Source organism: Felis catus, chromosome F2 (assembly GCF_018350175.1).
Source record: "Felis catus isolate Fca126 chromosome F2, F.catus_Fca126_mat1.0, whole genome shotgun sequence".
NCBI lineage: Eukaryota > Metazoa > Chordata > Mammalia > Carnivora > Felidae > Felis > Felis catus.
The window spans coordinates 6597157-6620341 of record NC_058385.1 but is presented as its reverse complement, the minus strand read 5'-3'; the positions used below and the strand labels follow the sequence as shown (position 1 = coordinate 6620341).

General features: G+C 40.6%; 2 protein-coding genes across 4 annotated transcripts in view; both read left to right on the top strand.

The window, feature by feature from the left end:
- Positions 1–8320, top strand: part of LYPLA1 (lysophospholipase 1) — a 31763-nt gene extending 23443 nt beyond the window's left edge. For all 3 annotated transcript variants that reach the window (XM_006943218.5, XM_023248760.2, XM_023248761.2), the window contains exons 7-9: positions 1203–1304; positions 2687–2863; positions 6593–8320. In XM_006943218.5, coding sequence (XP_006943280.2) covers positions 1203–1304; positions 2687–2863; positions 6593–6646 — 333 coding nt within the window. In that variant the 3' untranslated portion in view covers positions 6647–8320. The remainder of the gene's footprint in view (positions 1–1202; positions 1305–2686; positions 2864–6592) is intronic.
- Positions 8321–22601: 14281 nt separating this feature from the next.
- Positions 22602–23185, top strand: part of TCEA1 (transcription elongation factor A1) — a 42585-nt gene continuing 42001 nt past the window's right edge. Inside the window, exon 1 of the mRNA XM_023248658.2 lies at positions 22602–22926. Coding sequence (XP_023104426.1) covers positions 22864–22926 — 63 coding nt within the window. The 5' untranslated portion in view covers positions 22602–22863. The remainder of the gene's footprint in view (positions 22927–23185) is intronic.

The following is a 23185-nucleotide window of genomic DNA, read 5'->3' as shown; positions in this document are numbered from 1 at the left end:
AGTTACCTCATATTGACCTTATGTCTTTATTTCACCTATCCCCACATTGCTGTAGCTTCTAATCTGTGAATCTTCTAAATCAACAACTTAGTGTTCAGACTGAATACCTGAATTTGGGCAATGTTAGAATTATGGAATTAATTACGGAATTATTTAGAAGTTAAAATCTAGTAGACAGTTTGTTGATTCAATATGGTAAAAAAGATGTTACTGATTTGGTATTTATTGAAGTTCAAGATAATGTCTATTGTAATACACATTGTGCCATAAATATAGGTATAGAAATGAAGGCTTGATGCGAGTAGGAAGCTAACATAGGAGGCTATGTGGTTGGGATTCATTGATTACAGAAAGCAACTCCTAGTACCGTAAGCCACAAAGAGCAAGTTATGAGTCCATGGGGTCACGTCAAGGAAACCAAGGATGAGAATGAAGCAAGGCCTCAGGAAATATCTAAGACTTGGAGAGCCGTCATGACTTTTTCTCCATCTTCCTTGTTTCTCTGCCCATCTGCTTCCTTTGCCTGTTCATCTAGAGTTGGCTTTTTCTGCCGTCGCAGCCTATAACTTTGCCAGTTCTTGAGTTTACGTGTTACCATCCCAGCTGCACAGAGACAGACTCACAGTCACTGAGTTCCAGTTTCAAAATCTTGAGAAAAAGAACTTGACTGTCTCGGATGAGTTGGAATCTCATGTTCTCATGGGCCCCGGTGACCCGTGGGGATGGTCAGAGTGACATGGCATCCAGGTGACTAATGGGAATACAGTTCCCAGAGTGCAAGGTATTTAAGCTGGGGTGGATACTCTAAAGGTATCTGCTACAGGGTCCTTATTGTCTTGAATTTTTAGAAAAGAGTACCAAGTTACAACTAGATTTGATTTTATACCTAAGACTTTTCAGAGGAGAAAATAAGTAACTAAGTTTAGAATATTCCTCAGGCATCTGTAAGTGCAAATATACTGTTAACTCTTTCTCAACTGATTGGGTGGTCCCTGTGTTCTCACAGTGATCTTCAATGTAGAGAATCTTATCCTTTAGGACATGGTGGAGTGGGGTGTTTGTGTTTCTAGGAGCTTGTCTGATCTGACTTGACATCAGTCACCCGGGTTGATTTTTTCTTTAATGGACATTATTAATAACAAGAAATCAAGTTGCTGTTAGCAGAGCATGTGTTCCATTGACTCTCTCTGTTGTCTTTCCAGGGAGGAGCTTTATCTTTATACACTGCTCTTACCACACAGCAGAAACTGGCAGGAGTCACTGCCCTCAGTTGCTGGCTTCCACTACGGGCTTCATTTCCACAGGTAGCCTGATTGAAACTTGCAGCATAAGATTACTGAGTTAAGGCAGATAATATTGTGAGAGGGTCATTTTTTTTTTATTATTAATAAACTGTATATTTTTATTATTTTTTTTTTAATTTTTTTTTTCAACGTTTATTTATTTTTGGGACAGAGCGAGACAGAGCATGAAGGGGGGAGGGGCAGAGAGAGAGGGAGACACAGAATCGGAAACAGGCTCCAGGCTCTGAGCCATCAGCCCAGAGCCTGACGCGGGGCTCGAACTCCCGGACCGCGAGATCGTGACCTGGCTGAAGTCGGACGCTTAACCGACTGCGCCACCCAGGCGCCCCATAAACTGTATATTTTTAGAGCAGCTAAGGTTCACAGCAAAACTGAGCAGAAAGCACACAGAGTTCCCACATGTCCCCTGTCCCCATACGTGCACAGCTTGTGAACACCCCGCAGCGTGGTGGTGCGTCTTTGATAATCAGCAAACCTACACTGACACACAATATTATTACCTAAAGCCCATAGTTTACATCAATCATCCTTTTTTAAAAAGGATTTTCCTAGACTTTTGTGATCTGTATACTATACTGTCTTTACTGTAGATTGCATAGAATGGGGTAAAAAAGAAGTCCTTTTGTCACGAACCTTCTATTTGAAGTGTTTGATACATTTTAAGATACTTAGAAAAGGGGAATTTTTTACACATAGAAATAACATCTTTAAATACTCAATATTCTTATTGATTGCTAGCAGAATTTTACCATAGAATATAATTTCTAAGTACTCTATAGTGTAAAGCAGTATATAACACACATGGGAGGTGTGGACATTTATTTTCAGATTCATCTTTAAATCTAGGATTTTTTTTCTTTATCATTATATAGCGTTTGTTTGGTGTCTTACACGTAGTAAGTGCTGCTGATTAACCGTCTTATTTAAATCAATTAAATAAGATCCAGCTAAAGTGTACCTCTCCTGTCAAGACACTGAATATAATAAAGAATAATTAAGATACAGTCTGCTTCAAGGAACCAGTTCGTTGGCAAAATAATAATACAAGACAGGATAATCATGTGTCCTGTAAAAGTTTATTTTTTTTAATTTATTTTTTATATGAAATTTATTGTCAAATTGGTTTCCATACAACACCCAGTGCTCGTCCCAACAGGTGCCCTCCTCAGTGCCCACCCCCCACTTGCCCTGTCCTGTAAAAGTTTAAGTAAAGAGTTGTGGGGAGCATAGGGATGGAAGGAATTTTATTCCCGTGGCCGAATAGAACCTGTGATGTAAGTAATAACATATGTACGTGCATATCTATCTGCAGTTGTAAATGCCTGGCATAATGCTCTATACATTTGAATAAATGATACTGGTTTTTTTGGTTTTTTTTGCAGGGTCCTATCAGTGGCGTTAATAGAGATATTGCTATTCTTCAGTGCCATGGAGATTGCGACCCTTTAGTTCCCCTAATGATTGCTTCTCTTACTTCTGAAAAGCTAAAAATGTTAGTAAACCCAGCCAATGTAACCTTCAAAACCTACCAAGGCATGATGCACAGCTCATGTCAGCAGGTAACTGTTTGGAAGCAGAGACATATTTACCACTTTTCCGTGTGATGTTTTTAACTTAAGTAGCATTTGATTCCTTGGGTATTTAAAGGAGTTAATTAATGAATTCACATTGAATCATAGGTGAGGACTTAGAGTTTCTTCAATTTGATTCAACAGATATTCACTGTTTTTCCTATTACATGCAAGTTTTGTGCATAATTCAAAGACAAATAAAAAGCAGTCCTTTTTATTGCAATTTAAGCTAAATTAATTAAAATTTAATAGGGGAGAAGGGTATATATCCAAATGTGTAGAAAGCAGAATGTGATACGTGTTATATTAGAAGTTTTTAAAAGCATTCTAGAAAACTGAGAAAAGCTGAGATTCCTTTTGTTTTGAGAAGTACAGAGATCATGAAGGAAGAGCTGGATTTGAAAGAATGGGTAGGATTTGGATAGCAGGTGTACAGAGAAAGGACTGTGGGGTAGGGAAAGCAAGATGACCAGTTGGGCCATAGTCTTATGAAAAGCTGGGTGTCCTCATAAAGTAGTTACAAGGGAGAGTTTTAGGGTAACGGAGGAGACAATAATAATGATTGAGTTTAGTGAACGTACTGAGATTGATGTACCCCCATCATAGCAAAATGGGATGTTGGAAATACTTGTCTGGAGCTCAGGCCTGTAATAGAGATTTAGGATAATGGCCAATATTATTGATCACTGAAGAATTACCATGGGGGAATATCAGGAAAAAAGCTGAGGGGTAGAACTTGTTTGAGGGGGGTAGGATTAGAAAGGAGTTAGGTGTTGAATGAGAGTACGAGAGGAGAGAGTTTCAGAGCGGTTGGGTGCCTGGCTGGCTCAGTCAGAAGAGTGTGTTGCGACTCTTGATACTGGTTTTGAGTTTGAGCCCCAAGCTGGGTGTAGAGATTGCATACATATATACGTACATACATGCGCAAACTTTTTTTTTTAATTGGTTAAATTATTTAAGGAAAAAAAGAATTTCAGAGTGGAAGGGAAGAGTGTCCCATGATTCAGAGAACAATTAAGGGAAAACAGGCCAGGAAGAAACTATCCCATAGTAAGCCATCTGTGACCTTGGATGCTTGGAAATGGAGCCTGTGGGGCGCCTGGGTGGCGCAGTCGGTTAAGCGTCCGACTTCAACCAGGTCACGATCTCGCGGTCCGTGAGTTCGAGCCCCACGTCGGGCTCTGGGCTGATGGCTCAGAGCCTGGAGCCTGTTTCCGATTCTGTGTCTCCCTCTCTCTCTGCCCCTCCCCCGTTCATGCTCTGTCTCTCTCTGTCCCCCAAAAATAAATAAAAACGTTGAAAAAAAAAAATTAAAAAAAAAAAAAAAAAAAAGAAATGGAGCCTGCAGTGGATTGAGTGGACTAGATAGGGATAAGGACCTTTATTAAAAAGGTTTTTGTGAAAGGGGGAAAGAGTAGGAAGGCTCTTTAGTCAATGGAAGAAAAAGACTCCCATGGGTGGGGAAGAAGGAGGGAGAAAATGAAGTGAAGAGAAGATAATAATCTAATGGGAGAATCTTAGGGAGATCAAATAATAATGTAGTTTAAAGCCCTAAAACGGGTAGTGCTTGCCTTCAAAGAGGAGAACATCACTTAAGAATCTAGAATAGGATGGATGAATATAAACAAGGATTGTTGAGGTGGGTAATAGTTCAGAGCTCACTTGAGATCTTCTTTGTCTTTTCAGTAAAGTGGGAGATATGGTCACTTGGTAAGAGTGAAGGAGGCCTGCATTGGTTTGGAGGCTTGAAAAGGTCTAGAATAAAAACTGATTACCAATCGTTAAGGTAGTCCAACTTAACTTAGCTTTGCAACCACTGAGTGGGTCTGAATCATTTGCTTTAGGGGCAGAGAAAAGAGGTATTAATGTGATTTATCCAGAAAGACAAGGGGGCCTAGGATTCTAGGGTGTTATTGAGAACATAGTTGAAACTGTCAGCAAGTTTTGAATCCAGAAAGCAGGTGGGCTGACACTCAGGATCCAGGAGGGACTGAGGGTCTAGAGCAGTGGTTTTCTTTCTTTTTTCTTTTTTTTTTTTTTTTAATATGAAATTTATTGGCAAATTGGTTTCCATACAACACCCAGTGCTCATCCCAACAGGTGCCCTCCTCAATGCCCACCCCCTACTTTCCCCTCCCTCCACTCCCCTTCAACTCTCAGTTTATTCTCAGTTTTTAAGGGTCTCTTATGGTTTGCCTCCCCTCCCTCTCTCTTTTTTCCCCTTCCCCTCCCCCATGGTCTTCTGTTAAGTTTCTCAGGATCCACATAAGAGTGAAAACATATGGTATCTGTCTTTCTCTGCCTGACTTATTTCACTTAGCATCACACTCTCCAGTTCCATCCACATTTAGAGCAGTGTTTTTCAAAGTAGGCTTTACATTACAAATACCCTGGAGCCTAATAGAAATGCAGACACCAGAACTTCAAACTCCGCATTTCTTTTTTTTTTTTTTTTTTTTTTTACCTTTATTTATTTTTGAGAGAGCGCAAACAGGGGAGGGGCAGAGAGAGAGGAAGACACCAAATCCCAAGCAGGCTCTAGGCAGGCTCTGAGCTGTCAGCACAGAGCCCAGCACGGGGCTCCAACCCACAGACCACGAGATCATGACCTGAGCTGAAGTCAGATGTCTGACCGACTGAGCCACCAATCAAACTCTGCATTTCTGATTCAGCACATTGGGGGTTAGCAGGTAAAACTCAGGTATCTGTGTTTGTATAGATGTGTTTTTAAAATAAAAGCTCTAGGGGCGCCTGGGTGGCTCAGTCGGTTGGGCATCCGACTTCGGCTCAGGTCATGATCTCGTGGTCCGTGGGTTCGAGCCCTGTGTCGGGCTCTGTGCTGACCGCTCAGAGCCTGGAGCCTGTTTCAGATTCTGTGTCTCCCTCTCTCTCTGACCCTCTTCCGTTCATGCTCTGTCTCTCTCTGTCTCAAAAATAAATAAACGTTAAAAAAAAAAAGCTCTATTGGGGCACCTGGCTGGTTCAGTTGGTAGAGCATATGACTCTTCTAAGATTTTATTTAAGTAATCTCTACACCCAGTGAGGAGCTTGAACTCAAAACCGCAAGATTAAGAGTCTCATGCTCTACTGACTAGCCAGCCAGGTGCCCCAAGCATGTGACTCTTGATCTTGGAGTTGTGAGTTCAAGGCTCATGTCAGGCATAGAGCTTACATACAAAGGGAAAAAAAAGTAAAATAAAAGCTGGTGATTCTTTGCAATCACATTGGAGAACACTGGACTGAATGATTAGGAGCAGAAAGTGAGAAGAGATAAAAGGCACAAAATATTTTATGCTATGGATTTAGCATTTCATTCTAATGAGGGAAGGCTAAAAGCTAGGTTTTTCCACCCAAGCTTAGTTGACAGTAATTGTATCCTTACTGATACTTCTCGGGATAGGTGTTGTCACTCCTAAGGCCCTTTGTCCGCACTCAGCCCCAGTGTTTTGTTCAAGAAGAGCAAAGTGCAGACCATTTTCATGGGACCTCAAAATAGTTGGGAACTATCATTTGAACGTACAATAATCATCATAGTCACGGGAAATGTTCTGAAATTTCTATTGTAGCCTCATTTCTCTGTTACAACTTTTCATTTAATAGAAGTGAAAATGTGGTTTCGCCTTACCTAGGCACACTGCAGATTTATTTGGTGGTATTTTAGTGGGGATTTAATTTCTGATTTTGTAACAGCTTGTTAAATCACTTTATTCCAAACAGGAAATGATGGATATCAAGCAATTCATTGATAAACTTCTACCTCCAATTGATTGACGTCACTAAGAGGCCTTGTGTCGAAGTACACACCAGCATCGTTGTAGTAGTGTAGAAACCTTTTCCCGTGCCCAATCTTGAAACTTCGGAAGTTTGCAGTGTTAAAATGTTTTCCAAATACGCACCGATAACACAGACTACATAATAATATCTCCTTGTGGGAAATAATGGTCTTTTAAGTTTCTATACGTGTATTTGTATGATTCAGAATATACTAGTATTAAAATAGGTGAAGCAGCCGACTTTTTCCCAAATGTAATTCAGCAAAATAATAAAATACTGTAACCAGATTTTTTATTACATCATTTGAAAATTATCAGTATGCTTAATGAGAATTTGTTCAGGTATAAAGGAACAGTTAGGATATGAATTATTTGTGCATCTTGTGACTTAGTCTACAGACTTACTCCAAAATGTAGACACCATGCATTGTCTGTATTTTTATATATGTGTTCCTTACATACTTAATGATTGCACTACATAATGAGAGTGAGGTGTTACTGCATTATTCCCAGTAACGGGAATAATGCTTCTAAGTGTCAGTAAGAGTAATATTGCTCTCTCCAGTTAATGGCCCTTTTATTTTGGGGACCAGGCTTTACTTTCCCTGATATCATTTCTATTTAAGGTTTTTTTTCCTCTCCAGAAAGGTGTTTTCTTTTTTATCCTTCATAAAAGACCAAATGGCTTTGGCAATTGGCTCCTTGCTGTAGACCTCTCCTGCCAATACATGCTGTAATTTGACATTCTGGATCACAGATTTGATGGTATTTTAAATGTATTTACACTTACATAAAGACACCTGACATCACTTTAAACTTCCTACACTACTTACTTCTTAAACTATACCTTACTTAGTCCAAAGTTAGACCGATATAGTTATTAGAATCTTCAGTCTAGATAATTGGAATAATTCTGTGGTTGTATTTTTCTGTAATTAATGGAAGGGTAATTACGTCATATTCTAGTATGTTCTCGAATATTTAAGACAGATTTTAAAAACTGTAATTTCTAAGATGATTTGCTCTAAGATGATTCTCTTCGTAGCATAGTTTTAGTTTGTTTTGTACATATGTTTGAAACCAACTACTGTAGGCAATGAACAATCCATTAGAAAAATTTGCTTTATTTTTATCTGCCAATGGACTTATTTGAAGACTTCACTTTAGTCAGATGTGTTTTTTTTTATTTGATTTTACATAGTTGAATTTTTCAGATTATTGGTAAAAATTATTTGAAAACATGTATGGGTGACAACAATGAATCACAACTCAATACATATGGTGTAGTTACCACAGTTTAATATGTAGCAAAAATGTACACTTGATATTTCTGATCTGTTGTTAATTTTTCTGCTGTATTCCAACTGACTAAAACAGTGTTAGGGATGCATCTTTATAAATGGGTGCTAATTGATAATGGAAATAATTCAGTAATGGATTGTACAGAATGTTAATAATGAAGCCATATGTTTATGTCTGGATTTAAAATTTTTAAGCAATCATTTACTAAGTCATTTTGCTTTACCTTGAAGAATATAAATTGTTGTTTCAGTTATATAAATCAACAAATCTAATTTATGGCAAGAAATATTCTGTTGAAATGTGCTGTTATGTGGGACGATGTAAATCTTTTTCATGGTTTCTACCAATGTGAAATAAAATTTAATTCTGACTTTTCTGTGACTCCTTTTTCAAATACTGTGTTTAATATTTGGATTTACCTTCAAGTGGCCATCTGTACTGAAGAGGGGGAAAATGACAATGTAATCATAAGAACATATATTCAGAAGAGAATGTTTAATGATGGTATGGTTAGCCTGGAATGGAATTAGGCATGAGAAAAGCTTCTCTTGTTACTCAGTTTTTTTTTAAGATTTTTGTTTTTTGTCGAGAGAGAGAGCAAATGGAGGGGCAGAGAGCAAAGGAGAGAGAAAATCTCAAGCAGGTTCCTTGCTCAATCGCACAACCTGAGATTGTGAGCTGAGCCGAAATTAAGAGTCAAATGTTTTTAATCGACCAAACCATCCAGGCATCCCTCAATTTTAATGACCTAAAAAAAATTCTGAAGTTTGTTTTTCAGTGTTTTTAACCTACTTAAGAAGTTCGGTTTGGGGTTTGCCAGTCTTCCTTATTTGCAGTATGCATGGTATTTTTAAATTAGTGTCATGAGACGGTTATCCAAATAGTTTTTTCTCCTTTTATTTCACCATTAACTTCTAGCATGTCCCAATAAAGGAATCCTTTCTGTTGTGGCTCTTAAGCGGTCCTTCATTTTCTGCTTTTGAATACTTAAAACGACCAGTACCCTTTTTGTGAAGCAGATTGTTCTATTTTTGGACAACCCTGATGGGTAAGTGGGTTCTGGACCAAAACATTGTGTGCAACCTCAACTCTTTGAGACTTCACAGCTGTGCCTTATTTCATGTGATAATCTTTATTTCGTCATCCTTTTTAAACTATTGTGTTCACAGATGTGGTCAGAGTGTGGTATTATTACTCTATTGACAGATAATAGCAGTGCCTTATGTATATATAAATAATTGGGAAATGTGTCTACTGTTGGAATCAGTCTTATTGCTACTTTTATTTTTTTAATTAAAAAAAATTTTTTTTGAGAGAGAGCAAGCACGAGCAGGGAAGGGGCAGAGAGAGAGGGAGAGACAGAATCTGAAGCAAGCTCCAGGCTCTGAGCTATCAGCACAGAGCCTGATGCAGGGCTCGAACTCACGAAACCATGAGATCATGAACTGAGCTGAAGTCCGATGCTTAACCCACTCTGCCACCCAGGTGCCCCAAGTTTAAAAAAAGGTAAAAGTAGAAACATGACATAACATCTGCACTCCTAACAACATACCATTTTATTTTGTAAAAATTATTAAAAAGTGAAGATGTAGGGGCGCCTGGGTGGCTCAGTCGGTTAAGTGTTCTACTTCAGCTCAGGTCATGATTTCACAGTTTGTGGGTTCGAGCCCCGCGTCAGGCTCTGCTGACAGCTTGGAGCCTGCTTCGGTTTCTGTGTCTCCCTCTCTGTGTCCTTCCCCTGCTTGTGCGCACGCTCTCTCTCTCTCTCTCTCTCTCTGTCTCTCAAAAACATTAAAAAAAATTTTTTAGGTGAAAATGTAATTTGTTAAGTACTTGAGATAGTCTAGGCACTATAATAGTGTTTTATAGCCTTTATTAATATAATCCTCACATCAACCTTATCTTTATAGGAGAAACTGATAGCTAGAAAGATGAACTGTTTGCCTATAGTTACAGAGCTATTATGTGTAACAAGCAGGATTCAGAATGCTGTGCCTGACTCCATGGTCTGCTACGTTGCCGTACGCCCCCATGATTTCATTTAAACGCTGTAAACAGGGGCACCTGGGTGTCTTGCTCGATTAAGTGTCCAACTCTTGATCTCAGCTCAGGTCTTGATCTCGGTCGTGAGTTCAAGCCCCATGTTAGGCTCTACGCTGGGTGTAAAGCCTACCTAAAAAAATGCCGTAAACAAAACAACTTCTTCCATACAATTCAGAACACCTAGAATTGCCAAAGAACACAAAAAACAAAATGATGGTAAACCCCAGCCTACCATAAAGAAATTACAATCTCCAGTGCCCAGGGAGAACTGAAAAGGAAACGGAAAACCCACATGGTACACCTGACTTTGGGGCTCAAAATAACTCACCATTACACAGCCAGGACCCTTTTAAGAGCTACACTCTTCACCACAAAGTAGACTGGAAAAACAATCTGACCCCTCAGGAAGGGACGGGGGAAGCTTGTCTTATTTTGGCCTGGGCTCTGGACTGGGAGAGGAGGGAGCTCTTCCCTTGAAATTGTTTAGCTAGAACCTTGTATTCATATATATTCGGATCTTGAATTAATACTATTTATGTGGCCTGGAAACACATAAGCTCATAAGTTAATGCGTCAAGCATCTCCTTGGATTGACTGCCCCTCAAGCACCTGGAAGAAACATTTTTTTTTTTAATTTTTTCTTTTAACATTTATTTTCAAGAGGCAGAGAGAGAGACAGAGTGTGAGTGGGGGAGGAGCAGAGAGAGAGGGAGACACACAGACTCCGAAGCAGGCTCCAGGCTTTGAGCTGTCAGCACAGAGCCGGACGCAGGATTCGAACCCACCAACCATGAGATCATCACCCGAGCTGAAGTCAGACGCTCAACCGACTGAGCCACCCAGGCGCCCCTGGAAGAAACAAATTCTTTATGGAGAGTGACATCCTCAATGTAGGCTGCATAAATTGTCTGCCTAAAGTGAGCTCAACTTTCTTCCCCAAAGTACAAACCATAGGAGGGAACAGTCTACCTGCCACAAATGAATACAAGTGGCACAAAAGAGAAAAAGATCATTAGACTCTTCAAGAGCTTTAAGAAATAGAATAGAGAGTGTTGAGAGTGTTAATCAGAATAAACAAGTGTAAAGACAGTACCAGAAAATTTATAGAAACAAAAAACAGCCACTCGAGTGAAAAATATATCAAGTGAGAAGCATTTATGACAATAAAATATTTGAAACAACCCAATGTGGAATTAAAAAGCCCAGCTAGGGGCGCCTGGTTGGCTCAGTCGATTACACCTCTGCCTTTGGCTCAGGTCATGATCTCACGGTTAGTGAGTTCGAGCCCCGTGTCAGGCTTTGCACTGACAGCTCGGAGCCTGGAGCCTGCTTCAGATTCTCCCTCTCTCTCTGCTCCTCCCTCACTAACGCTCTGTCTCTCTCTTTCAAAAATAAACATTAAAGAAAAATTTTAGAAAGCAAAATGAGTTACCAACAGGTTTAAACTAAATCCCTAATGAGGCATTTCATGGTGGAAACACAACTGAACACCATAGAGAAAGATCATCGTGGCAATTAGGAAGAGCCTATTCAGACTGTCCACATACAGTACACTTAAGAAAAACAATGCTAGAGGTCAGAATAATGGAATAATATCAAAGTTGGAGAGAAAATGGCGGTTTGGAACTTTCTACATAAGTAAACTCATTTAAGAGCAAGGGCAAAAGAAAACCATCTTAAAATATGTAGAAAGTTTAGAAGGAAGAGCTTAGTGACAGAACCTTTAAAAGATGTTCTTTCAGAGGAAGGAAAACAGATGAAGAGGAAAGGAGAACTACAAGCAATGGGGAACAAAGTATAAACTTTTGAACTGATTGCAGAAAACCAATCCTAATTTGGGGGCTGAAACACGAGATAAAAATTAAGTATATGCGAAAGTATTATAAAATGGTACTTTAGACACCAGCGATATTTCCAATTCCTCAGAACAAAAAAGGAATACTTCAGTGTCAATTTAACAAATCATGTACAGGATTTGGAGGCTGAAAACTACAGCAGGCTGATGAAAGACCTCAAAGCAGATCTAAATAAATGGGAATCTATATCATGTTATGGATCAGGGGATTCAACATAGTGACGATGTTAATTCTCTCCAAATTGATAAAGTTCAATGCAATTTCTATCAGAAACTCAGCGAGATTGTTGTTGCTATACACAAGATTATTCTAAGATGTATACGGAGGGGCGCCTGGGTGGCTCAGTCGGTTGAGCAGCTGACTTCCGCTCAGGTCATAATCTCGCGGTCTGTGAGTTCCAGCCCCCGACGGGCTCTGTGCTGACAGCTCAGAGCCTGGAGCCTGCTTGGGATTCTGTGTCTTGCTCTCTCTCTGCCCCTCCCCTGCTCACACTCTGTCTCTCTCTGTCTCAAAAATAAATAAAACATTAAAAAAATTTTTTAAATGTGGATGGAAAGGCAAAGGAACTAGAATAGCTTAAACAATATTGAAAAACTGGGAGAAATCTACCAGATTTGGAGACTTATTATATAGTAACAGATCGAAACTAGGTGGTATTGGCAGAGAGACAGACACAAGATGAACTGAACAAAATAAAACAGAAATAGCCCCCCCGCAAGAGCAGCCAAGTGAATTTTGACAAAGGTACAAAAGTAATACAATAGAGGGATGGTGGTCTTTTAACAAATGGTGCGGGAGCAGTTGGATATCAACTAGCCAGAAAAGTGAACCTTATACAGAAGTGAACTCTGTATAATGAATCATGGATTTAAATGTCAAATATGGGGGCACCTGAGTGCCTCAGTGGGCTCAGGTCATGATCTCGCGGTTCATGAGCTCGAGTCCCGCGTCGGGCTCTGTGCTGACAGCTCAGAGCCTGGAGCCTGTTTCCGATTCTGTGTCTCCTCCTCTCTCTGCCCCTCCCCAACTCATGCTCTGTCTCTGTCTCAAAAATAAATAAACATTTTAAAAAATGTCAAATCTGAAACTAAAAATTATAGAAAAAAACACAGGAGAAAATCTTGGGACGTAGGGCTTGAAGCGTTTCTAAATAAGACACCAAAGTAAAATCCTTAAAAGAAAAAAATTTAATTGGACTTCATCAAAATTTAAAACGTTTTTGCTCTTTCGAAGCCCCTGTTAAGAAGATAAAAAGACGAGCTAAGACTGGGAGAAAATATCTCCAAACCAGATATCCACATGCCCAGTTTCTAGAATATATAAAGAATTCTCAAAACACAACAGTAAAAAAGAAGAAGAAGAAGAAGAAGAAGAAGAAGAAGAAGAAGAAGAAGAAGAAGAAAATAAGCAAAATTCACAAAGACATATTTTATTGAAGGGGCTGCATGGATGTCAAATAGGCTCATGAAAATATATTCAACATTTTACTAAACCATTAAGGAAATGGAAAATTAAAACCACAATAAGATTATTGCCATATACCTATTAGAACTGCTAAAATAAAAAATGACAATGCCCAGGGTGCCTGGGTGTCTCTGTCGGTTAAGCATCCAACTCTTGGTTTCAGCTCAGGTAATAAACTCAGTTTGTGAGTTCAAGACCCACATTGGGCTCTGCACTGACAGTGCGGAGCCTGCTTAGGATTCTCTCTCTCTCTCTCTCTCTCTGTCTCTCTCTCTCTCTCTCTGCCACTCCTGCACTCTCTATCAAAATAAATAAATAAACTTAAAAGTAATAATGACAATGCCAAGTGCCAAAGAGGATGCAGAGAACTCAGATCTCTCATATGTGGCTGATTGGAATATAAAATATCATAGCCACTTTGAAAGTTAGGTAGTTTCTTTAAAATCCAAATAAAACAGACCGAGCAATTATAATCTTGGGCATTTATGCCAGAGAAAGGAAAGCTTATGTCCACACAAATACCTGTACATGATTATTTATAGAAATTTTATTCAAGTCAAAAAGTAGAAACAAACAAAATTATGGTACATCCATACCATTGAATACTGCTTGCCAATAAAAAGGAATGAATTACTGATGTACACAACAACTCTGATTGATCTGAATGGCAAAAAACAGCTAATCTCCAAAGGTCATATCTGGTAGGATTTTATATAACTTTGTCAAAATGACAAAAGTGTAGAAATGGAAAACAGATTAGTGGCTGCTGGGGGTTAGAGATGGTTGGGGGAAAGTAATGGGTATGACTAAAAAGGGATATGAATGAGATCTTGGTGGTGATGGAATACTCTGTATCTTGATTGTGGTGGTAGTTACACGAATTAATACATGTGATAAACGACTGTGCACATAAGTGTCAATTTCTGGGTTTTGATACTGTATTATAATTATGAAAGATTAACCATTGGGGAAATTTGGTGAAGCATACATAGGACCTCTCTGTACTATCTTTATAATTTCTTTTCAATCTGTGAATGTTTTGAAAGTTTTTTTTTTTAATTAAAAAAATGTTAATGTTTATTTTGAGAGAGAGAGACAGAGCAAGCAGGGGAAGGGCACAGAGAGAGAGAGAGAGAGAGAGAGAGAGAGAGAGAAAGAGAGAGAGAGAGAGAGAATCCCAAGCAACCTCCACACTGTTCGTGCAGAGCCGGATACAGGCCTGGAACTCATGAACAATACAATCGCTTAACCGACTGAGCCAACTAGGCACCCCTAATTTTATTTTATTTTAGAGAGTGAGGGAGAGGGGCAGAAGGAGACAGAGAGAGAGAGAGAGAGAGAGAGAGAGAGAGAGAGAGAGAGAGAGAGAATCTCAAGCAGGCTCCACACTCAGTGTGGAGCAGACATGAGACTCTATCGCACAACCCTGGGATCATGACCTGAGCCAAAATCAAGAGTCGGATGCTCAACTGAGTGAGTCACCCAGGTGCCCAAAGTAAGTTTGTTTTTTTAATGTATAATGGGAGGGATGATAGAAGTTGAAATATTCTATGGTTCTTTTATTTTCTGAGAATAGATAAGAAATATTCATTCCCTTTAGATTAAATATTCACAATGTAAAGCAACTCAAGCAAACAAGCAAACAAACAAACAAATGTATGTAAGTTCCAAACTAGTGGGGGTTAGGAGGAAATAAAGCTTGATGTAAAAGATAAGAAAGGAGGAAAGACAAAATGTAGAACAGGAAGTTTCATGATATGATAGATACAAATCCAAAAATAATAGTAACGATTGTGAATAGACTAAATTTGCCAGTAAAATGACAGAAGTTATGAGATTGGGCAAAAGAATGAGACGAAGCTATATTTTAATTACAAACGATTCTATTTAATTACAGAAAGATTGAAAGTAAAGGGATGGGAAAATGTAAGAAGCAAATATTACCAAAAACTAGGTTGGCTTATCCTAAATTAGTGTGATGGAAAATACATTTTAAGGCAACGAACACATGTTCCACGAAGACTTGTGCATGGATATTCATAGCATTATTATTCATAATAGCCAAAATGTGGAAAGAACCTAAATGTCCATAACTGATGAATGGATAAAGAAAATGGGGCATCCTTACAAGAGAATAGTATTCAGCAATAAAGAGGAATGTTATGACATGGATGAATCCTGAAACCATAATGCTGAGTGAAAGACACCCGTTACAAATGACTTCATCTTATTTGATTTCTTTTATGTGAAAGACCAGAATAAACAAAGCTGTTTTTATTTTTGTTTATTTGCTTGACCAAGCTGTTTTTATTTTTTTATTATTTATTTATTTATTTATTTTTTCAACGTTTATTTATTTTTGGGACAGAGAGAGACACAGCATGAACGGGGGAGGGGCAGAGAGAGAGGGAGACACAGAATCGGAAACAGGCTCCAGGCTCCGAGCCATCAGCCCAGAGCCGGACGCGGGGCTCAAACACCCGGACCGGGAGATCGTGACCTGGCTGAAGTCGGACGCTTAACCGACTGCGCCACCCAGGCGCCCCAACCAAGCTGTTTTTAAAAATAGACATTAGTGCAAAGGGTATTATTGGGGATAAAAATGATTACTACGTCAGGATAAGAGCGGTAATTCTCCAGGAAATATGCTAATCTTTAGCATGTATGTACCCATCCATCTCTCTCGTGATTCACTCTGATAACCATAAATTCTGGAAGGTTCTAGGCAGCAAACAGAAATGATGATCTGACACCATTCCTGCTTATCAGAACTGGTTAAGCCCATTCACATCAGTGAAAGAGATGGGCAGAGAATTCCTAAGTCCTGTGCCTCCACAGAAATACCAAAAAAACGTGGCAAAAATTGTCAGAATAAGCTTTATGGAACTCTGGAAAATAGTCAAAGGTTTATAATAACCAAGTGAATACTTTTTTTAATGTTTATTTGTTTATTTAAAGTTTACTTATTTTTGAGAGAGAGAGAGAGAGAGAGAGAGAGAGCAGGGGAAGGGCAGAGAGAGAGGGAGAGAGAAAGGATCCCAGGCAGGCTCCACACTGTCAGTACAAAGCCATATGTGGGGCTCGAACTCACAACAGTGATATCATGACCCGAGCTGAAATCAAGAGTTGGACACTTAACAAACTGAGCCACCTAGGTGCCCCAACGTTTATTTATTTTTGAGAGACAGAGAGAAACAAAGCACAAATGGGGGAGGGGCAGAGAGAGGGGAGACACAAAATCTGAAGCCGGCTCCAGATTCTGAGCTGTCAGCACAGAGCCTGACGTGCAGCTCGAACACATGAACCGTGAGATCATGACCTGAGTCAAAGTTGGAAGCTTAACTGACTGAGCCACCTAGGCTCCCCCAACCAAGCGAATACTTAAGAAAAAGTTGGGGTGCCTGAGTGGCTAAGTCGGTTAAACAACCGACTCTTCATTTCAGCTCAGGTCATGATTTAGCAGTTTGTGGGTTTGAGCCCTGCATCGGGCTCTGTGCCGACAGCTCGGAGCCTGGAGCCTGCTTCGGATTCTCTGTCTCCCTCTCTCTCTGCCTCTCCCCCACATGGGCTCTCTCTCTCTCTCTCTCAAAAATAAATAAACATTTAAAAAAATTAGAAAAGAAATAAAAGTTGGCTGAAACCAGTAAGAAAGTTTTGCATCATTTTAACTTACCCTTGCTTAATCCCCCACTCCCAGGTCTTGAAGATGGAAGTCCACACTCCCAATGTGAATTCCAGATTTCGGAGAAAGCAAACCAGATTTTGTTTCCAAAAAATTGTGATTGACTCTTAGGTGGCTCCTTGAAGGACTAACCTAAAGGCCTTTTTCCTTCCTTCCTTCCTTCCTTCCTTCCTTCCTTCCTTCCTTCCTTCCTTCCTTCCCTAAGTCAGAACTCTCTCAGATTGGGGAAATAGCTATGTGGAGGATGTTGCTCAAAAAATATTTAAATGCAAATGAACCAGCCGCTAACACCTGGGGAAAAGGATATAAGTTGGGGCAAAAAATAGATACACTGAAAAGCCTGGGAAGAAAAAGCTAGGGAATGAATGAGATGTCCTGGGGAATAAAAGCTTAGAAAGCTTCCACAATTCTTGGAAATGTAGGAAATGAATGGAATGTTGCATGCAAGTTGCATAAGAGAATATTATGAACAATTGTACGTAAAAAATTTAGATAGTCTGGTGAAATGAACAAATTTCTTAGAAACATACACACTAAGGTGACATACACCTTACAAAGGTGACTCAAGAAGGTGTACAAACATACAAAGGTGACTCAAGAAGAAATAGAGAATCTGGACAAACTTATAAGTGATTGAAGGAGTAACCAAACGTCCCAACAAAGAAAAGCCCAGGGCCAGGTGGCTTCACTGGTGAATTCTACCAAACATTTAAAGATTTAACACTAATTTTTTTCAACTCTTTCAAAACAAAAGAGGATGGAACAATTCCTGATGCATCTATGAGGCTAATATTATCCAGATATCAAAGCCATTTAAAGATAACTACAGACCAATTTTCTTTATTAGTATAGATACAAACATCCTTGACAGAATACTAGCAAACACAATCCTGGAGCATATATATGTGTGTGCATATATATGTATATTTAAAAATATTTATTTATTTAAGTTATCTCTATACCTAACATGGGGCTCAAACTCATGACCCCAAGATCAAGAGTCCCACGCTCTTCCAAATGAGCCAGCCAGGCACCCCCAATCCTGGAACATATTAAAAGGATTACACACAATGATCAAGTGAGATATATGTCAGGAATCCAAGAATGATTCAACATATGAAAATCACTCAGGGGCGCCTGGGTGGCTTGGTCGGTTAAGCGTCCGACTTCGGCTCAGGTCATGATCTCATGGTCCGTGAGTTCGAGCCCCGCGTCGGGCTCTGTGCTGACAGCTCAGAGCCTGGAGCCTGTTTCAGATTCTGTGTCTCCCTCTCTCTCTGCCCCTCCCCTGTTCATGCTCTGTCTCTCTCTGTCTCAAAAATAAATAAACATTAAAAAAGAAAATAAAAAAAAAAAGAAAATCACTCAGTATAATCCATTATATTAATACAATGAAGGAAGATTTTGACATAATCATCTCAACTGACAGAAAAAGCACTAGACTAAATTTAACAACTGTTCAAGAGAGAAATGCTCAACAAACTAGGAAGAAGGAAACTCCCTTAGCATGATAAAGAGCATCTGTGAAAACCCCACAACTAACATCACACTTAATGGTGAAAGCTTTCCTTCTAAGATCAGGAATAGGAGAAGGATTTCTGCTTTCACTATTCCATTCAACGTTGTATTGGAAGTTCTGTCAGATCAGTTAAGCAAGAAAAAGCAATAGGGGCACCTGGCTGGCTCAGTACAGCATGAGACTCTTGATCTCAGGGTCCTGAGTTTAAGCCTCAGGCTGGGGGTGGAGCCTACTTAAAATAAAGAAAAGAAAAAGAAACAAAAGGCATGAAAATCGGAAAGGAAGAAGTAAAAGTCTTTCCCAGGTGAAATAATTTTACTATGTAGAAAATCCTAAAGAATCCCCCCCCCCAAAAAAAAAATAGAGCTAAATATACTCAGCAAATTTGCGGGATACAAAATCAACACATAAAAATAAGTTGTATTTGTAAACACTAGCAATGAACAATTTGAAAAGGAAATTAAGAAAACAATTCCAGGGGCTCAGTCAGTTAAGCGTCTGACTTTGGCTCAGGTCATGATCTCAGGGTTGGTAGGTTTGAGCTCTGAGTCTTGCTCTGTGCTGACAGTTCAGAGCCTACAGTCTGCTTGGTATTCTGTGTCTCCCTCCCTTTCTGCCCCTCCCCCCACTCATGCTCTGTCTCTCAAAAATAAATAAATATTAAAAAAGTTAAAAGAAAACAATTCCATTTTCAATAGCATTCAAAAGAATAAAATACCTAGGAATAAATTTAACTGAAGTAAAAGATTTGTACACTAAAACCCACGAAATATGGTGAAAAGAAATTAAAGTAGATCTAAATATATGGAAAGACATTCCATTTCTTTGAAAGATTTTTTATTTTTTAAGTAATCTTTACAGCCAACATGGGGCCAGAACTCACAACCCTGAGATCAAGAGTCACATGGTCCACCGACTGAACCAACCAACTCCCAAGACATCCCATTTTTATGAATCGGAAGACTTAATCTGGTTTAAATGGCAATGGCAATCTTCATGGCCTTGGATTTGCCAATGGTTTCTTAGATATGACAATAAAAGTACAAACAACAAAATGAAACAGATAAATTGGACTTCGATAAAACTGAATAGATTTGTGCATCAAAGATCACTGTCAATACAACCCTCAGAATGGGAAACAATATTTGCAAATCATATCTGATGTCTAGTGTCGGAAAAATATAAAAAACTCTTAAAACTCAATAAAAGACGACCTGATTAAACATTGAGTAAAGGATTTGAGTTAGACATTTCTCCAGATGTACAAATGACCAACAAGCACAGTAAAATATGCTTAGCACAGTTAGTCATCAGGGAAGTGCAAGTTAAAATCCACTTGGCACCCACTAGAATGGTTAGAATAAAAAATATGTACAGAAACAAGTGGATGTGGAGAGACTGGAACCCTAGTACATTTCTGATGGGAATGCAAAATGGTGCAGCTGCTGTGGCAAACAGATGGCAATTTCTTAAAATTAAATAATTACCCTAAGACCTAGCAACCCACTCCCAGGTACATATTGAAAAGAATTCAAAATTTTGTATATGAATATTCATAGCAGCGCTATCACAAGAATCAAAATGTGGAATAGCGCAAGGTAAGTGGAAACGATGCACATGTACATCAATGAATGAAGGAAATAAAATATGGTTTAGCCATATAATGTGATATTATTCAGCCATACAATGGAATGAAATAGCTGCACCATAAATAAACCTTGAAAACATTACGCTAAGTGATAGAGGCCAGTCACAAGAAGTCCCATATTGTATAATTTCATTTATATGAAAGGATCAGAATATTCAAGTCCATCGAGATAGAAAACAGGTTAGCAATTGCCAAGAGTTGGGGCAGGGAAATCAGGAATGACTGTTTGAAGGGTACAGGGTTTCTTTTTGAGGTGATGACATTTCCGGAAACCTTTTTGGAACTAGTGGTGATGGCTGTACAACGTCGTGATTGCACTAAATGGTACTGAATTGCACATTTTAAATGAGTTAAAATGGTACATTTTATGTTGGTGAAGTCATTTGTATATAGGGAGACACAAAATGTGGGCCGCCCCTGCCTAAGTCACAAATCAAAGTCAGCGTGCCCTTCATGGAAACACCGGTCGAGGAAACCTAGCCTACACCAATCACAATCTTCCAACTCAGCTTTAGCTAGCCTACCTTAGCCTGGAAAACAGGACCTGTTATGTTTATAAGGAAATCTCATACCTCTTAGTCAATCGGGACGTGTTCCTTCTTTGCCTCTTCAATGCTCTGTAAATCTCGCTCTTGTCCCAGATCCCTGGGGATCTGTGCTCCACTGCTTGTAACGCAGTCTAGTCCCCCCATCGGTGGATTATTTTCTCTAGGATAAAGGATAGCAAGCTCGTTACTAAATTGTTCTAGTTTTGTCATTTGACAATATTGTGTGTGTTTTACCGCAGTAAAGACAAACTGATTCTTTGGGGAAAAACAAAAATCACAGTTATTAAAGTAAATGTACAGGGATGCCTGGCTGGCTCAGTCGGTTAAGTGTCCGACTTCAGCTCAGGTCATGATGTTGTGGTTTGTGAGTTCGAGCCCTGCATCAGGCTCTGTGCTGACAGCTCAGAGCCTGGAGCCTGCTTCGGATTCTGTCTCCCTCTCTCTCTGCCCCTCCCCTGCTCGTGCTCTGTCTCACTCTCTCAAAAATAAATAAAACATAAAAAAAAATTTTTTTTAAAGTAAACGTACAAATCCGCAATCATAAATGAAGATTTTTATACATTCATGAATAGACTACAACAAAGTGAGATATAAATATTTGAACATTAAAATTAAGTTGTGGCTAATGAGCCCATATGGCACCTCCTATCTGCTATTATAGAATACAAATTCTTGGGGCACCTGGGTGGCTCAGTCGGTTGGGCGTCCGACTTCAGCTCTGGTCACGATCTCGCGGTCCGTGAGTTCGAGCCCCGCGTCGGGCTCTGGACTGATGGCTCAGAGCCTGGAGCCTGCTTTCGATTCTGTGTCTCCCTCCCTCTCTGCCCCTCCCCCGTTCATGCTCTGTCTCTCTCTGTCTCAAAAATAAATAAACGTTAAAAAAAAATTAAAAAAAAAAAGAATACAAATTCTTTTTCAGGACACATAGCATATTTATAAAAATGGACAAATCTTAACAAATACCTTAGAACCAGTTACTTCCCAGTCATAGTTTCATTACAATGTAAGATGGGAATCAATAATAGGAAGATAATTTAAAAATGAAATGAAATACATGAAATCAACAGAAGGGGGAAAAGTCAAATGCCTTTTCCCCAAATAACTGAGCTAGAAGTAGGAAAAAAAAAATCTGTCATGTTAGTATAGAAAAAGCATTACTAGGTGGTGCATTTTGATAGTTAAATCTGGTGTGGGGATATGTCTGCAAGTAGCATGAGTTGGTAGTAAAACGTGTAATTGGGCAAAGACCTACTGAAGGAGCCTATACTCTCCAGTATTAGTAACATAGGCATTTCAATTTTCTACGTTGGCTTTGTGTCGTTAGTCATAACCCTTACATTAAGGATGTCAACTTCCTCACTGATCTTTGGAAGCAGTTGAGATGCCTTATTTCTTTTTTGAGAACGTTTCTGCCAAGTATCATTCAACTGCACTCAAATGCTGTGTTCGACATTCTGAGTCTGCAAACAAGCCGGACTGGGTCTCGGTGCTTCGGCAGCTTACAAACGAGTTGACTTTTAAAAAGGGGACGCTTAAAAAGATCAAGTCCGTATTTTACGAGACTATTTAGGGAAACTGGGCGGGGCTCTGCTTTTCACGGTAGCCGCCTCTCACGGAAAAAAGGGTCGGGCTCCGACCGCCTTTAAAAACCGCCAACGTTCCGTCCCCCACGCCCGCCGCAGTTCAACGCCCCGCGGGTGTCCGCAGGCTCTCAAGCTCCCCCCGCGCCGTGGTGGGGCCGGAAGCGCACGCGCGGCAAAACTCGGCCCCGCCTCCTGCAGACTTTTACAACCGCCTGGCGGGAAGCTCTCCCGCCCAGTTTGCGCCTCTTCTCATTGACGGCGCCTCGGTCGACGCCCGTCTGGCGGGAGCCTCGGCGCGCGGGTTCCCGGCGATCCGCCGTCGATTGGCAGTGCCTGAGCGGCGCGCGCGGAGCTCGACTGGCGCTGCCTGCGGGGGCGGAGTCGCTGTCTCGGCCGCCGCCGCCGCCGCCACCGCCGCCGCGGGCTTGGTTTGCGAGGAAGGGCCTAGGCCCGGGCCTGCTGTGGGGGGCTCGCCGCGCGCCTGGGCTCGCGTCCCGCCGTCCCCTCGGCCCCAGCTTCGCCCACTTCCGGACCCAGACGGGCTGGGCGCGGGGAAGACCTGCCGAAGCCATGGAGGACGAGGTGGTCCGCATTGCCAAGAAGATGGACAAGATGGTGCAGAAGAAGAACGCGGTGAGCGCGGCGGGCGACGCGGGCCGGGAGGGAGGCCGGGCGGCTGGCGGGAGCCGGACGTGGCGGGCCTGGGGCCGGGCCCTCGGGGGCTCCCGGCCCGCCCCCGCCGGCCCTTCCCGCGGGGGAAGGCGGCGTGGACCGTGCCGGCGTCCTGGGGCAGGCGGCGGGGCCCCGCGCCGCCGGCGTTAGCACCCGTTCTGGGTACTTCCAAGTCACTTCGTTGTTAGTACAGAGAAGTAAACCTGATCGAGGGTAGATT